This window comes from Netta rufina (assembly GCF_964035555.1).
Source record: "Netta rufina genome assembly, chromosome: 4".
NCBI classification, from domain to species: Eukaryota; Metazoa; Chordata; class Aves; order Anseriformes; family Anatidae; genus Netta; species Netta rufina.
This window is the reverse complement of record NC_140127.1, coordinates 61900174-61912584: the sequence shown is the minus strand read 5'-3', so window position 1 is coordinate 61912584 and position 12411 is coordinate 61900174. Positions and strand designations below refer to the sequence as shown.

At 37.4% G+C, this 12411-nt stretch overlaps 1 protein-coding gene across 2 annotated transcripts in view; it reads left to right on the top strand.

The window, feature by feature from the left end:
• CPEB2 (cytoplasmic polyadenylation element binding protein 2) overlaps positions 1-12411 on the top strand; it is a gene marked incomplete at both ends in the record, with an annotated part of 49730 nt that overhangs the window by 36977 nt on the left and 342 nt on the right. For both annotated transcript variants that reach the window (XM_084285518.1, XM_084285519.1), the window contains 3 exons: positions 6060-6178; positions 6497-6611; positions 8416-8597. In XM_084285518.1, the coding sequence (XP_084141644.1) occupies positions 6060-6178; positions 6497-6611; positions 8416-8597 (416 nt within the window). The remainder of the gene's footprint in view (positions 1-6059; positions 6179-6496; positions 6612-8415; positions 8598-12411) is intronic.

The window sequence follows — 12411 nt, the reverse complement described above, 5'->3', positions numbered from 1 at the left end:
GGAACTGAAAGTATTTGAATAGTTATTATGAACACCATATGGAAATTCAAAGACAAAGAGACTTTGGCTTTTTTCATTGTCAGCCTGATACACAAAACTACTGTCTACATAAATTTAACTGTCCTAAGGAGTGCATCTCCTTCTATAATATACCAAGAGAAATTCTTGAGGAACTGAGGGAGAGGCAACTCACAGAATTTTTGATGAATATATTGAAGAGGGAAGGTCTAATATATCGCTGAAAGGAACAAGTTCTGGCAATAATTTCAAAGGAGACAGTCCTGTCTCAGAATCTGAACATCTTAAGGATACATTTCCAGTCTTCCTTGTTTAATAAAGCTCTTTGTATAGTTGGAAAATGTATTATTACCATAGTAAATATATATATATTTATGTATATTCTGAGCAGAGCTTCTTAAAAGCAGAGAATGTAGATTAAAGCTGATTTAATTAAAATTAGTCTCTTGATGTAATTAATTCAGAAACATATACAAAGTGTTAAGTTGATTTCACATGATTAACTTAATCATTAACCTTATTTGAAATTTGATAACAATTAAAACTTGAATCTAATTATCGGTTTACTACAGTATTCAGCATTGCTTTGTAACATGACAGTAGCCTGGTACATTTAAAATACAGCGTAGGTTTCTCTTTGTAGCTACACTGGAAATATAATTTACCTTTAACTGTTGAACTGTGTTTATATCTGGTTCTTTCACTGCACCAGATAGGAACTGTGATTATTTTGCTATAAAATATCATAGAAATTTGTCTTACATATTTGAGTGTTACTTGTACAGGCAAGAACTGTGTATATATATTTAATAAGATGTCTAAAACTGCTAAATATAGGCTAAATGCTAAGAAATCTTTGAGCCTGACCAGTAATTACCAATATAAGCAACATATATTAGCAGAAGGACTTCAATTTTTTTGCACTTTTAATCTTCAATGACTAGTTTATTACCCTGCATGGAGCTAATCCAATGTGTATCTATTTTTGTCCAGTCTCGTTAGGTATTTGAAATAGTATTACTCTCCAAAGACATCTCAGCATTATCTGGTTCTGGGCTATTCTACACAATAGTATTCTCTGTGGTGAAGAGATGCAGCCTGGTTTTTTGTTATTCGTTTGTTTTGCTTTTTTTTTTTTTTTTTTTTTTTTTTTTTTTAATATTCTTGTTAAGTTTTCCAAGCTGTGCTTCCTTCCAGGCTCTCTGCTTATGGAAAGTCCTGAGGGAAGGCCAAGTTGATAATAAGTATTTCTTTGCTTGAAGAAATACAAAAAGTGTACTGATCTGTCAAGGCTGGCTGCCTCCTGAGAAACACCAACTGTCTTTTCTTAACTAATTACATTTTGTATTGGTTCACCACAAAATTGGGCCTGAAGAAAGCAGGAATTTAAAACACTTCACACTAACTTTAGAAGGAAACTCCTTTGTGAAGCAGAAAAAAAGAATGATTATGTTGAGATCAAAGTACAAAGTCAGTAAGTGATCTGCCAGCTGTAATCAGGAATTCCTCCCCATCTACCTTGTCACTGTTTATCATAACTCCTGTTATTGGTGAGTTGGCAAATACACTGGTTTATGAAACCTCACACGTGTTCAAAGCGACCTGCTGAGGTGAGGACTCTGTTCTCACGGAAACGAAGCTCACAACCACGTGGTGCCTTGAGGTTATGCTGATCCAAAGGCGGCCTTTCAAAGTAGGACCAGTTAGTTGTTCGTGTGTTCTGTACTATTTACAGTCTATATAACACGAAGGATAATCTGTTCTAAAGAAAGAGTAACTCCAGCTTTTTCTAATTATCTGGGTGTTCCCATTGCATTCTCTCCCAGTAGTCATGTGGTAGCTTCGTTTATTCAAGGTTATGAACTGCTAATTTACAACTGACTGAAAAAAAAATAGGTTGAAAATGTTCTGTTTCTAGTTTAAGGAACAAAACCCTAGGTCCATCTGTGTTCTGCTGAACTTGGTATCAGCTTATTCAATGTCCCTGGGTAGGATTGAGCCGTGTATTCAGGCTAGTAGCTGTAGGTGTCTTCATGTGTGATTAGTGTCTGAGCTTCCTTTAATCAATGGGAATTTTGCCAATAGAGTCACTGGAGTATAGAGGGCTATTCAGGTCACTGTAACATAAGCACATTGTGCTCTATTCATTTACCCAAACTGAGGATATTGGAAAGATTTACACGGGGCTGGCAAATGTGGAGCGGTACCTACTGAAGCCCCATGCCACTGGGGAGCAGCAGCTGGAGGTTAGGCAAAGTACTGCAGGGGATAAATCATGCCCAACGTCTCCGTGTCCCACTCGGTCAGCTGAGTCACTGCCCAGACAGCCCTGACTGCATTAACTGGGTCTCTGCTAGCGACAGGAGGAGCTTTCTGCAGTGACTGTAGAAATATGGAAATTGAGGTTTGGATATTGACGTGAATCCTGCACCACCATCCCCTTCTTCGAAGGTGCCTTTGCTAATAGCTGCATTGCAACTGTGTCAGTTTGCACTTTCTTCAAGTGTAATTTGGAGCTAATTCTCAATCAGAGATGACTAAACTGCATAAAATATTTATGCTTTAAAGATTAATTAATATGGTGATGAGATCTCTTTAAATAGGAGTAGATTAGAATTCACGTATCTTCGCAAATGTGAGTTGTTCCCATCATCAAATGTACTTGTTAGTATGAACCTGTATCTTGCGCTGATTTTTTCTGTTTTGAGCTATGGCACCAGCACCCTGTGGGCAGGAATTGCACTGGCACTAAGGCCATTAGCTCTCCTCTGGGGACAGTCTGTTGGAACAGTAGGACCCAACTATAAAACAAAATACAGCTCTGCTGGCTCATATGGACAGTGCCATGCTGCTTTTTGTTTTATTTTGTTCCAATTCTTAAGAAAGTTTGGTAATACAGCTAGGATTCTTCAATTTTTTTCTGATGGGTTTTCTGTTTCCAGTATCTGCAGATACCAGGGAATGTTGTTCTACAGCCAGTTATAATCTCCAGAAAGATTTCTGTATTCTTTGAGGTAATTTTCTGCAGATGACATTATCAAAGTCACCCCTACCTGTTCCCTTTGGAAGCAGCAGTATTAGTAACACTTCCAGCAAAATGCAGAGGAATGTAGTCATCAGTTAGTCTAACGCTAACAGGGGTTACCAGAACTTTGTCTGCCACAAAAGGCATACATGCTGGTACACACGAACACGACATTTTTATAAGACTTGCTTCATTCAATACTTTTCACTTGCAAACCATGTACAAACCCTACAATCTGTCTCGGCAAGTAATACCTGATCGTGACCTGCTACTGTCGGTGTACACATGACCCAAAGGCATGAAGCAGCTTCCTCCAAAGAATCCGATTAGAGTAGCTTTTCTTTTCCGTTGTAAACAGCCTTACTTTGCCACTGGATATGAAGCTGTTAGTTATATGGCAGATGTGGTACACCAGCAAAACAAGGAACTAGAGAGTTAAGCAGTTATATGGTAAAGTACCTCTTACTCTTCACCCTATCTCCCTACCATGTTTCACAGTTCCTATCCCACATAGTAATTGTAGTTCAGTACTACTACAAACCCTTCTCATTGTACCTATATGCAGACATTTAACATACACAATAGTTCATGAGTCACAGATGTTGGAAGAAAAATAATTCAATAAAGACATATAATAAGAAAGCAAAAAGAGGTGAGAGTTAAGTTTGTGCGTTGGCATCTGGTAGCTGTAGGAAGAAGAGTCCTAATTTCCTAATTTATGATACCTAAATGAAGTACCTAAGAGTGTAATTTCCCTTTGCAAGCTCTTTCTAGTTAATTAATAGAGAGCCTGGATGTCTGGGCATCTGTGGCGTTCTTTGCAGAAGTCTGGCTAACGTATAATTGATCTGTGCCCGGAAATGTGCCCTGGTACAGGGCAAGTGACAAAGAGTGGTTTGTATGCAGACTGTGTGAGCCTAGCCTGCCTTCTCCGGGAGGCATTGGCTGTGTATGTCTATAAATGCTGGACCTGGAGCATATTATATTCTATGGCCAGGTTTCTTCACCAAGAGAACTAGTTATTTCCTTCCCGGCTGTACTTTGGGGCAAACTAAAATGGCTTTTAAGTCATAGAAGGACGAAAGCTGTGCTGCAAAACCACAGCCAGACCAGTTTGGTACTGCAGGCTGTGCCAGGTTTCTCCATGTCTTCAAAAGGCGAATAGAACAACACAGGTTTCTCTGGTGCTTAAAATTAAGTGGGGAAAACACAGGCTTGTTTTGCAGATAGTGTTGAGGAAACAGTGTATAGTTCTGGTTTTGCTTTCCTTGCTTTTATTTCAGGTGTGGTAGGATGTAGTAATCATAATTGTTCCCTCATCAAGTTGCTGTTGGAATTGTCTATCTCTTCACAAGCCCGCAGCTAAGCATATTAATAGCTTTAGACATGCAGATGTAGGTCATCTGGGGACACTGACTATATTTATGTGTCAGGAGTTATATGGCAGTAACCTTGATATGCTTTAGGATAAAGACTGATGAAAAATCAGCTCCCAGCAAATTATTTTGTGCACTGCTGGCTGCAAGTCTTTGTATGATGTCCGTTCAACCCTCACCTTGGTTAATCAAGTTTTTGTGCTCCCATCGCTCTTGTCCTGGCTCTCCATTCAAACAGGAATGTGTTTACTTGGCTTCTGCACAAGCCAGGAGAGTTATGTGGGTCTGGTATCACTTACCTGTGCCAGTCTGCACACACTCTGATTCAGTGAGTGAGTTTTACATGGGCAATATGTGAATTTTAAATTGCAAGATAAATATGGAAAGTTATCCCCATTAAACAGAGATTTTGAGTCTAAGTAATTACTGGTTAAGCTTAATTTAAACAGATTTTTCATTGCTGAATAATATTTTTTAATGACAGTGGATTTCACTGGGGAATGCTTCAACCAGAGCTCAAAGAATGCCTGCAGAATTGTTCAAGAAACCAGCTAAGATTTACACGAAAGTATGGCATACACACAGCCTCATCATGTGTCCCTTGTAGGCAGCTGTGGTGGGACCATGATATGAAGGATAAGAGAATCAGGTGTGGGTATAGAAACACCAGCATACGCCTTTACAGCTTTTTATTTAAATCCTACTTTTCCTCCCGTATTATTTATAATTAGTTGTACATTAGTTTCTCTGACCTTATATTCATCTTAACACATGGATTCATTAATGCTCATCACGATGCACCCTACTCTGGTTTTGCCTTGACCTACACTGTTTGCAGTATGGAATTGCCAGGGATTAAGCAGTGCCTCTCAGAAAATCAGCATCATTTCCAGAAGGCTTGGTAAAGCAGCCACGCTCCCTCTTGCCAAGTCCACTCTAGAGCAGGTGCTTCAGCATTTATTTTTCCATCCAAGTAATAAAACATAACTCATGTGAAAATTCCACACTTGCTAGTAACATCAGAAAAAAATGAGGATTTATGGTCCTTTTAAAGTCCATTTTTGTATACAACCCTAATTGCACTGCAGGGCACCTGTAAAGCAACACATTTTGTATGTATCATTATACTGTAGCCATTAAAACATTCTAATGTGTGAGGTTCTTTGCTTGGCTGACTGTTTTTACTGTAGCATTAAATACGCATTTTAATTCCTATTTTTGTAATGTTTAGGAGGCTTGCTGGGTCACTTATGTAACAAAGTACTTTGATCTAATCTCTAGAATAGAGATTAGTTCTTTGTGCCAAGTCGGATTTTCATTGTATAATGTCTGTTGCTGCCAATGAATGATGCTCAGCATAAACTTCCAGTATATGATAGAGCAGAAGTGTTTGCTTTTATTTGATTATTAGTCTCCTTTGACAGTTGTTTTTTTTAGGCATAGAAGTGTTTGCCTGGAGTTCTGCTGATATATCAAGTTAGCGCATAGGTGAAGAAGATGACTAGTATCAAAGAATTTATTTCACTGTTTTACGCTTGGAGTAAGCACATTTGGTTGGAGAAGTCACTGGCAAAGATGATTAAGAAAAGATGAGAAAAAAATGATCTTTTTTTTTCTTTTTCATTTTCTCTTCACCCCAGGTTATGCATTCCTCCTGTTCCAAGAAGAGAGTTCTGTCCAGGCACTGATTGACGCCTGCATTGAAGAAGATGGAAAGCTCTATCTATGTGTTTCCAGTCCTACTATCAAGGACAAGCCAGTAAGTAAACAGTAGATGGCCTGCAGGCTATGGCTGCCATCTGTCTAAAGCTGCATTTGAAATGACAATGACGAAAATAATCAAAAGCAAACTACCATTGGCAGCACTCAACATCTGGAACAGTCATGATTTTAAAACTGTAGTGTTTTGAATTAATAGGATTAAAACAGAGCATCCGGACATGCTCAACTAATAAGATTATTTGATTGTTAACAGTTTATATAGGCTGATGAACACATATCCACAATGTAGTGAAACTTAGGGTAGCACACCATTTTCTTTAATGCACCATATAAATATACCATTCGTATTTAATAGGTTCAGATCCGTCCCTGGAATCTAAGTGATAGTGACTTTGTGATGGACGGTTCCCAGCCACTTGATCCTCGAAAAACAATTTTTGTTGGAGGAGTCCCTCGACCATTAAGAGCTGGTGCGTATGAATTGTGACTGTTTTTAAAAGTGGGAGATTATTGGAAATAATTCAAATCATGCATAATTGGATATAGATACATATAGATAGTTACAGGTATGTAGATATAAAAGACTGCCTTGATAGTTATAACCATACTACTAATATTAATTGTTTTCATCTGGTGTTGCCTAAAAATTACTGTGCATCTTTTAGATTTACTGGAAGCTGCTACATGTCTAAAGCTGTAGAAAATACATTCATCTTATTAGCAAAAGTGCTATTTTTTTATATTTAAAATAATGCTGTTAAAACATCTGTAGCATGCTCCATGAGTGGAGCTCTACTTGTACTTACTTGATATTGTACATCAGCTACTATTCTGCTACTCTCAGGTGGCTAACATGGATAAGGAAAAACATAGGTAATGAGTAAGAAATAAAGGGAAAAGGGAAGAAATTCAGACAGCTAGCACAGTTGCTATGTCACAACGCTGTGCAAGATTGTGGGACTCTTTCTAGACTCCTGTTGAAGTGCACAGAGGAAAATTTAGTTATTTCTGTAGCTGTGAAATGGTTGATCTGCAACCTTGACAGTTTGCTTTGTGAGATTGCCTGCAGTAGATTTTTACAGTATTTTATGGAGGCCTTCTAGTAAGTAGGTTAAAGTGAATGTTGGAAGTTGAAGCATAGCATGCAGAATTTCAAACCCCAGATTCTTTTAGAATGATTTCTGGACTTGATTAGTCTTCCATAGTTTGTATGAAGTTGTATTCTTACAGAAAAATGAGCTTTCATATAGGAGGTGTGAGAAAATCACGAAGTGATAGCACAAATTTGGGGGTATAAAGAATTCTATTTTTTTCTATCTTGGACCCACAATACTAAAGCTTTTCTGTTATTTCACTTTTGAGACTATATCTTTGACTGTATTACAAGCTCTGTACATGAGCATAAACATAACATATTCCAACTGCACATTAATTTTCTGTAAATTCAGTCCAAATATTCAAGATTACTTTGCCGAATGTCTGTGGTAAATTTAATGGGCACGTTCTTATGTTTAGCTTTACAGTTGCCTGTATATGTGAAAATGAAACCTTTATGGCACTGTGAAATAAGAATCATGCCTTCAGAGAAGCAGTAAAACTTTAGCAGGCTTTTCGAAAAAATATTGAAAATCAATGGCTGCCGACAACTTTATATCCTAATACAGAGGATACTAATTCTGAAAAAAATCTTTTCCACCTAAATGAATTTCAAAACTGAATTCAGTGTAAACTAATACTAGAGATTTGGTGAAACATTTATTTGGGAAATTCGAGAATTTTGGTTCTATGAACTTGGGTTTCTGTGATGTGTCATGCTGTGGAGATTATCAAGCTCTGCATGGCTCTTGAAAGATGCTAACTACATCTTTAAATTCAAGGAGGACATAGAGCATGTGGACAGCCAGAGAACAAGGACCAAGGAATTTGTGGCATGTGGATCTATTTTACGCAGCTTGCGTTCCATGCCTGCCCAAAAAGTCTTTTGCTGTAATCCCTTGAAGAAAACTGCCCTGGAATTTCAGTTCCAGGTTACCAAGGACTGCAAGTTCTTTCAATTCCATTGTTCCTTGGGTGTATGTAGCCTGAAAGATCTGTCTTCTGAGTATTTCATAACTTAATTCATATGGTTTTCTATTTCTTGTTATTACTGTTACATAAGTTGTTGCAGAATTAATTACTAAAATTAACTTTTCTACTATTTTTAAATACAAGCATACTATTTAAAGTTTGTACAGTAGGAACAATTTAAGTGAATGTTATTTTGTTTCCTAATAGTGGAATTGGCTATGATCATGGACCGTCTGTACGGTGGAGTTTGTTACGCAGGAATTGATACTGACCCTGAGCTGAAATACCCAAAAGGTGCTGGACGTGTTGCTTTTTCCAATCAGCAGAGTTACATTGCTGCCATCAGTGCTCGGTTTGTTCAACTTCAGCATGGCGATATAGATAAACGAGTAAGTTACACAAAATTTGCTTGTTTTTAGATATTTGAGAGCTCTCAGGGTGCAGTGATGTTGCATTCTGATTGGCTTTTATGCCAGCTCCAACATTTCTTTTAGTATTCCTGTAGCTCCACAGGTTCCAAGAGTTAAACCGCGAATGCCCCTGAACAAACAACACGCATTCCACGAAGCAGCAGTTTGTTCCTTGGACATATGTTAGGCCATATGTTCTTTCCATTCTGAAGTTCCTGGTTTTGTTGTGCGTGGGCAAAGGATTTGAAAATCTTTTTCCATCCCTTATTCTAATGAAACCAAATACTGTGATAATTCCTCTGTCATTTGTAGGAAACTCTGTTATTCGTTGGTTTCGGACTAGCTCTGATTTGCAGCTGCCATTAATTTCAGCCATAATTATCAGTGCTCAGCACTTTGGAAAATCAATCAGACTTGACACTTAATATGTGAAATGTCTTATCCTTTCTGTTTAAGCGTGCCTTGAGTATTTACCAATGTGTGTTTCTGGTTGCTATAGATGCCTATCGCTAGCTGAAGCAAAACTAACTTCTAAGAAGACTAGTCCACTTCGTTGCTCTTAATTAGAAGTATGAAAGTAGCAAAGAAGACTGACATCTAAATTATGTCAGTTTGAAGTGTCACTAGTTCGGGTGTCAAGAGCTGCAGAGGTAGTCAGTGGTATTAATAGGTGTTCTGTTTAAAAAAAAAAAAAAAAAAGCCTCAGAGGAGGAAGGGTTGAGTAAGTAGTTCAAGGTCCAGTCTCCTCTACAGATCAAAGACATAGGAAGAAGAAAGTAGTACAGTTAACTAAAGTCTGCTGCAGGGAGGTGGAGTGTGGCTTCTCTCCGTTCACATAGGCAGAGCAATGGAGCCTTTACATGTGTCTCAGGTACCAGTTGCCTACTGAGATGAAATCCCCAGGCATGATCCTTTCCAGAGGGTGAGCAGGTCTGAACATGGATGGTCTCCAGATCCCGATGTGATGGCTATATTTTGCTGGTGGGACTGCTGGTGTTCTTGTGACTTACAGCTGTGTTTGTTCTGTACAGACTTTTGTTAGTTTTTAGTTCTAACTTTTCACTAGTTCCATAACAGGAAAAATGCCCGTTATTAAAACAGCAGGCATCTGCAGCAGGCCACTTGGAAAATGGACAATTAAAAAACAAACAAACAAACACATAGAATCTACCCTAAGAGTTATTAGAGTTCATAAGCACGTAATTTGAGTTGTATCCATGATACTTAATTTATGCAAACAGCAATTAAATATTTGAAGTTAAACTTCAATCACTATTACACCCCTGTCCCACCCCAAAATAACAAGCCCTACCCCAAGTATAAGTAGTATCTGCAGATTTGGCTTTCTCTGTAACTATCTAAATGCTCATAGTTGCTTTTTTAATTCTTATGATTCAAGGATTCATGGTGTTTCTATAGTGTTCCTTTTCTAATTCTTGAAAACTAATTTTTTTAGCAACTAGTTCCTTAAGCTCCATGATTCAGGCATCTTTGTTATCTTCCTTGATGTTTCTTCCTTCAAAATGTCTGCTGTCCCTGAGGTGCTTTATTTGCAATATACAGCAAGGCCAAATCTAAATATTTTATCAAATTTATCTTTAAACCATATCATGATGGAGAGGGTTTATGAACTGTTCTGTTCACTTGCCAGAGGTTTTTCAATAATGTTATTTTTAAAGGATTTTCTCTATATCTAAATCATATGTTCAGTCCTGTTATTTATATACCTGTTTATATAGCTCTGTTATGTACATTAATATAAAGAACATTTTACAAATGCAGGAGGCAACCCTACTTCAGGTTCTGCCTTCGTTTGAGATACAAACACACGCTGGCCAGTTAAGCAATACATGACACGTTTCAGTACAATCTTGGAGGCAGACCGTTCTACACCTCACCTTAGGGGGTAGCCTTTCTATTGCCAGTTGTATCCAGTTTCTGTAGATGTGCTGTCTTTCCACATTTTTTTCATAACTTTTTTTTTTATCTGTGCAAAAGTCATTTTTTCATTGTTAAATTTTTGCAATGCCCCTGTTTATCCTTCTGAGCTTCAGTTGAAAGTATTTATAGCATTTTTTAGCATATACCTTTTCCTACCTTAATAGGAAAACTTACTGTCACAGTGACTTTACAGACATTGTCTGTGATCTTAACTTCTTCCCTACCTAAGTATTCTGTAGCTTCTCTCCAGTTCTTTTGATGCAGCTATGTTTAGTTTCTCTAACAGATGTTTTTCTTCAGCAAAGTGCTCCTCATCCTGTTCCATCATATATGAAAGTTCATCTCCAAACATTTCATTGAAACTCATTTGGTGTTTCAGCTCCAAACAATTCTTTTAAGCATTGTTAACTTTTATATGCCAGGGGTCTCCATCCACTTCATGTGATATTTCCATTCCCCAAAATATGTATCTAATACATTTGAAATCACCTTCATACTAAACCTGGTGTATCAATGCACCAAAGTGTGCAATTCGTGGTGCTTCGTGCTTTCAGCAATTTTGAACCACAGTCAGAATTACTGCATAAAGTAGCTGGTTTTTGGAAAGTTTGAGTAACTTCTGATAAGGAAGGTCATCATAGTGAAGTAATAAGTAGAGTTTGTACTGAATGTATACTATTGGAAGAAGCACGCTTTTTTTCAGGCGGATATTTGCTTGACATGTCAAGTATGCATCTACTTCTGAAGCTAGGAATGTGAAGACTATTCTTTTGCAAAACCTTTGGGTGATGGGTAGCTGTAGTTTGTAGCTCTGGAAATACAAGAGAAAAATGTCACTTTATTTTGAAGTTCTTTCTATTTCAAACATTCTGTCTGAGTATGGTACACAAACTCAATGTCTATGTGTAGGATTATTAACAAGTAGTAGTATCTCAGGTAAAATCCTTGTACAGTGATGAGTTTTAGTATAAACTGGAATACCTCTTTACCAAGAAAAGTCAGAAAATACTGTCTTTAAAAAAGAGTAAGGAAAATGTGGAAGATTACAATACATTCCTTAATAATGGAGTCAACTCATTTTGTGTTTTATTATGAAGTTCTTCTTCCTGTTTGAGCGCAGTCTGTAACAGTTCAGTTACGCAGAGACATAATGCAAATTTGCCACTGGACTCCTGCCACTTTTCCACTCTGGCAGTCGGATGAGTTTGGGAAAAAAGCTGTGTAAGACAGGTGTTCCTAGCAGTCTGTAGACATGCAAAATGGTCTTTTAAAAATATTTTCAGAATCATGTTGAATGCAAATTCCTATACAGCTCAAAGCCATAAAAAGGGAAAGTAATTGATGACCAAGATCTGAAGCTCCAAATTTGACCATATATTGACTGTATTAGAAATTGGGAATGAAATTACAGAGGACAGGAGTGCTAGGAGGTCTATATTCCAGTCTGTTGGAAGTACTTTTAACTTGCATGCAAGGGTAGTGCATGCAGAGACTTCTTGCTTTTTTTTAAAAAAAAGTTAATGTAATAATGGTTACATTCTTGTATGTTTATTATTTTCTAAACAGCATAAAATTGGGTTTCATTTTGGGTTATATTTGGGAACTGATGAGATTAGTTTGGAGAGCTTTGTACTTGCTGGTTTATTTTCTACACATACTTCTATTTTATCATTTGCCAGGAGTGTCTTTCCAGAATAAATTAAGCGGAGGTTCTGACGCAGACATTAATTACATATTTAGTGTATTTCTGTAGGTCCACCTTGAACTGTTTAGTTTTCTGGTGTGGATAGATCAGTAGCTGATAAATGGCAAACAGAATAAAAAACTGTGAATTAAATAAAGACATACATGT